Source organism: Lactuca serriola, chromosome 5 (genome assembly GCF_051521515.1).
Source record: "Lactuca serriola cultivar US96UC23 chromosome 5, Lser_US96UC23_V15, whole genome shotgun sequence".
Taxonomy (NCBI): Eukaryota; Viridiplantae; Streptophyta; class Magnoliopsida; order Asterales; family Asteraceae; genus Lactuca; species Lactuca serriola.
This window is the reverse complement of record NC_136412.1, coordinates 298,253,443-298,258,016: the sequence shown is the minus strand read 5'-3', so window position 1 is coordinate 298,258,016 and position 4,574 is coordinate 298,253,443. Positions and strand designations below refer to the sequence as shown.

Below are 4,574 nucleotides of genomic sequence, written 5' to 3'. Positions count from 1 at the left end.
TTATTTGGACCGGTCAACGTCCTGAGCATTAACCGAAGCTCATACTGCCTCGTTGTGATCGATGATTTCTCTCGATTTACGTGGGTCTTCTTCATATCCAACAAAGCAGGGGTTGCTGATCTGATAAAGAAGTTCGTGGTGATGATTGAGAAGCAGACCAACAATCAAGTGAAGGCGCTTCGCACTGACAATGGAACTGAATTTAAGAATTCGGTTCATGATCATTTTTGCGCAGAAAAGGGGATAGTGTGTCAATATAGCTCTGCTCACACGCCTCAATAAAATGGTGTTGCTGAAAGGAGAAATAGAACGTTGAAAGACGCCACAAGGATGATGCTATGTTCTTCCAAACTACCTGTTTTCTTTTGGGCCGAGGCGATTAACATTGCTTGCTACGTGCATAACCGTGTTCTAATCAACAAAGCACAGATGAAGACTCCATACGAAATTCTTTATGGACACAAGCCTTCTGTCAGCCATTTCCGTATATTTGGGTGCCCTTGCACCCTTCTGCACTTAGAATCCAAACCTAAATTTAATGCCAAAGATGATGACTATTACTTCATGGGGTATGCCACGCGCACCGCGTATAGGGTTTACAACAAAAGGACTAAGCAGATCGTTGAATCCTATGACGTGCAATGGCTGGAGGAGAATGAAACAGACTCTCAAGTGGGTCCCGACTGGTTATTTGACTATACATCTCTTTTCAAATCACTTAATGTGTCTTCGGATAGTTCTAGTGGATCCTCTTCTGGTTCGACGATTGTGTATGAAGACGAAGACGAAGAAGTTGTCTACAGACCCCCATCGGTTGAGGGGGAGTTCTCTGCTCCATGTGATGGAGAGTCCTCTGCTACACCTGATGGGGAGTCATCTGATCAACCATCTAGTCCAGAGTCTAAAGTTCAAGATGGAACTTCTGATGCTGATGCTACACCTCTTACCCCTATTGAAAGAGAGTTCATGTCTAGAGATGTTTCCGTTGCCATTTCAACTTTTATGGAACTACACTTTCCTGAAGAAATTGAAAATGAGTTCGTAGCAGAGTCATCTAATATGACTCAATCAGCAGATGATGGAGGTTTCAACATTCACACTCTTCCTGTTTCTCTCAATGATATCAGTCAAGACATACCTTCCAGAATTCAACGCGATCATCAGATCGAAAATGTCATTGGCCAGCTGGGTGATGGAGTTAAAACCAGAAGTCAAAGTGGAGACGTAAATGAATGTCTCTACTCTTGCTTTATATCTCAAATACAGCCCAAAACGTTGAAATGGCTTTGAATGAGCCCAGCTGGGTAGACGCGATGCATGAAGAGCTTAATCAGTTTGAAAAGCTCGGGGTTTGGAAATTGGTTGACTTACCAAAAGGAAAAAGGGCTCCTGACACGCGTTGGGTCTATCGTAATAAGCAAGATGATTCGAGAGTCTCGTCAGAAATAAAGCAAGGTTAGTGGTTCGTGGGTTTCGACAGATTGAGGGTCTTGACTATACTAAGGTATTTGTTCCCATGGCTCGGTTGGAGGCTATTCGCATCTTTCTCGCATATGCCTCTTACATGAATTTCACGGTCTACCAAATGGATGTCAATACTGCCTTCTTGTATGGCAAGGTGAAGGAAGAAATCTATGTTGATCAACCCCCTGGTTTTGTTAACTCAACGTTCCATAATCGTGTCTACAAGTTGGACAAAGCATTGTATGGGTTACATCAATCTCCTCGAGCATGGTATGCGACTCTTACAAAGCATTTGCTCGAGCATGGATACTCTCACGGAACCATTGATCAAACTTTGTTCATTAAGCATGTGGGTAATGATTAGATACTCATTCAGATCTATGTTGATGACATTATCTTCGGGTCAACTTGTCTACAGCTTTGCAAGGAGTTTGAAGGCATAATGAAGAAAAGGTTTGAGATGAGTTCTCTTGGGGAGATGACCATGTTTCTGGGGCTTCAGTTCAAACAATCTTCTACCGGAATCCTTATTCATCAAGCAAAGTATGTGGATGATATACTGGAGAAGTTCGGGTTCAGAGACACAAAACCTGCTCTTACACCCATGGCGGAAAGACCTCTACTTGCTCTTGATCTTGAAGGCGAATTCGTAGATCAGACGTATTATCGATCGATGATCGGTTCACTCATGTATTTGACTGCTAGTCGTCCAGACATAATGTTTGCAGTCTGTCAATGCGCACGCTTCCAGGCCAATCCTAAAATTTCTCATCTTATTGCTGTTAAAAAATTTTTCAGTATCTCAAAGGTTGCCCAAAACTGGGCCTTTGGTATCCGAAAAATCCAGAACTTGACCTTTATGCTTTTTGCAGACAGCAACTATGGTGGGTGTGAGCTTGATAGAAAATCGACTTCAGGAGGATGCCAATTTCTTGGAGATAGACTGGTCTCATGGCAGTGTAAGAAGCAGCATACAGTCTCAACCTCAACTATAGAAGAGGAATATGTCATTGCATCTGCCTGTTGTTCTCAAGTCATATGGATCCAACATCAGCTGTTGGACTACGGTTTGAATTTTTTAGAAACCCCAATTCATTGTGACAATGAGGCTGCTATTGAAATCACTAAAAATCCAGTCCAACATTCCAAAACCAAGCACATTGACATCAAAATTCATTTTATCCAAGATTGTTATGAGCGTTCGCTCATCAGGCTAGAACATGTTCACACTGACAATAATGTGGCAGACCTGTTCACAAAGCCTTTTCATAAAGCTCGATTCGATGTGCTTGTGGGATTTTTAAAAATGATTTGTTTTGAGGATTATTTTTTTTTTTATTTTCTTAGTTTAAATTTGCGCATTTTTAGTCATTTCATTCTCTCCCATGCACAAATTTAGGGGGAGAAATAAACAAAAAAAAAATTCCAAAAACATAAAAATAAAAAATCCAAAAATATTTTGTTTCTGTTTTATTTTTTTTTAGAAAAACATTAAAAAAAATCCAATAACATAAAAACTTCAGAAAATTAAAAAATATATATTGTCTCTAATAGTTTAGTTTGTTGTTGAAGGTATGAGAAGTGATATTATCAAGTGATAACAGGCAATCTAAGTCTGCGTAACGTACCCAATGTTGAACGGTCTATGCTCTGGTTTGATGCGTCGGTAGGCATGAAAAATTTTAAATGGACATGACTAGGCAGAGTTGAACTTAGGAAATTTATAGACTTGACAAATATTGACCTAGTTAGATCCGTTCAGCCTGACAATACGACGCTCGGACAGGTTGAGCAGGGAGATATACATGGGAATTTACCGGTCACACTAAATAACCCGTATCTAGAACTGTGGATTCACTTTTCCTCAATGTGCGGATTTTGTCCTTAATTCCGGTTGGATGGGGCGACTGGTAAATTCCGATAAATTAGGTATGTAGAATATCATTTTCTTTCTTTCCGTATGTTAGTCATATGTTATCTCCTTTGCGTGACTTCCAATCCGATCTGGTACATAACATACGTGCATTTTTTTGTTTAAAATTTCTTTTATTTTATTTTTGAGGTTATCTTTAATTTTCTTTGTTTTATTATTATTTTTAAGTGTCAAATTTTATTTCTTAAATTTTTAATTAGGATAAATTTTTATTTTTATTTTTATTTTAACTTTAATAATCCTCAAAAAGATTTTGTTTTTGAAATTTTATTTGGAAATTGGACTGTAATCTAACTGTGTAAGGGAAGTTGAAAAGTCAAAGTGGTATTTAAGGAGGAGTTTACTCCGGTAAACTCTCTTTCCTGCCTCCTTTCTTCTTAGACCTTAATCAGCCTCTTTTCTCTCAAATTCTTGAAAAATCAAGTGTTAGTTCTCTTGAAATCGCTCAATCCACGTTGAAGGTATGTCAAATCCAACCCAGAAAAAGTATTTTGTTGTTTGATTCGATTGCAAATCGAAGGAGTAATTTGCGATTTAAGGTTCGTCGGAGATTACAGTGTAAGGATATTTAAAGACAGTAAACTCATAAACCGTAAATTCATATACCATAAATTCATGTACCGTAAACTCCATTTTGTGACCTTGCGACAGTAAACGGATTTTGTCTTTACGACCGTAAACTCGGTTTGGCCTTAAGGCCGTAAACTCTGTTTACGGTAGATTGACCAAGTTTGACCGTAATCTCTTCCTGATTTGTCAAATATTTTGTTTTCTTACTTGGCTTGTTTGGTGTAGATAATGGCGTTTTTTAAGACTGCCGAGATGCATAACCTTGCCATTGTATTGGATGATCCACCAGTGGCTCACAGAGAATTTATTTCAATGATGTACCGACTTCGAGAATCCTGCCTAGCTCATGCTATCACGGTGAATACTGTTATCTATGAGAGCCATATTCAAGAATTTTGGAGATCAGCAAAGGTGATAGAGGTGAACAAAGAGCTGATTATTGAAGCAATGGTGCAAAACTGCAATATCAGAATTTCAGAGCAATATATCAGAGACACTTTGTTAATCCTTGATGAATCTGATGATCCCACTGAAGCTGAAGATAAAGAAATTCCTCGAATTCTTGACAGGATGGGATACGTGGGTTCTTATCCTCCAACTATGAAGA

At 38.8% G+C, this 4,574-nt stretch overlaps 1 protein-coding gene across 1 annotated transcript; it reads left to right on the top strand.

Annotated features, from left to right (window-relative positions):
• The first annotated feature begins 330 nt into the window (after positions 1–330).
• LOC145050667 (uncharacterized) lies at positions 331–1,460 on the top strand. The gene is made up of 2 exons (XM_078998881.1): positions 331–1,084; positions 1,267–1,460. Exons 1-2 carry the CDS (start codon positions 331–333, stop codon positions 1,458–1,460), a joined length of 948 nt encoding a protein of 315 aa, XP_078855007.1.
• Positions 1,461–4,574: the final 3,114 nt, after the last annotated feature.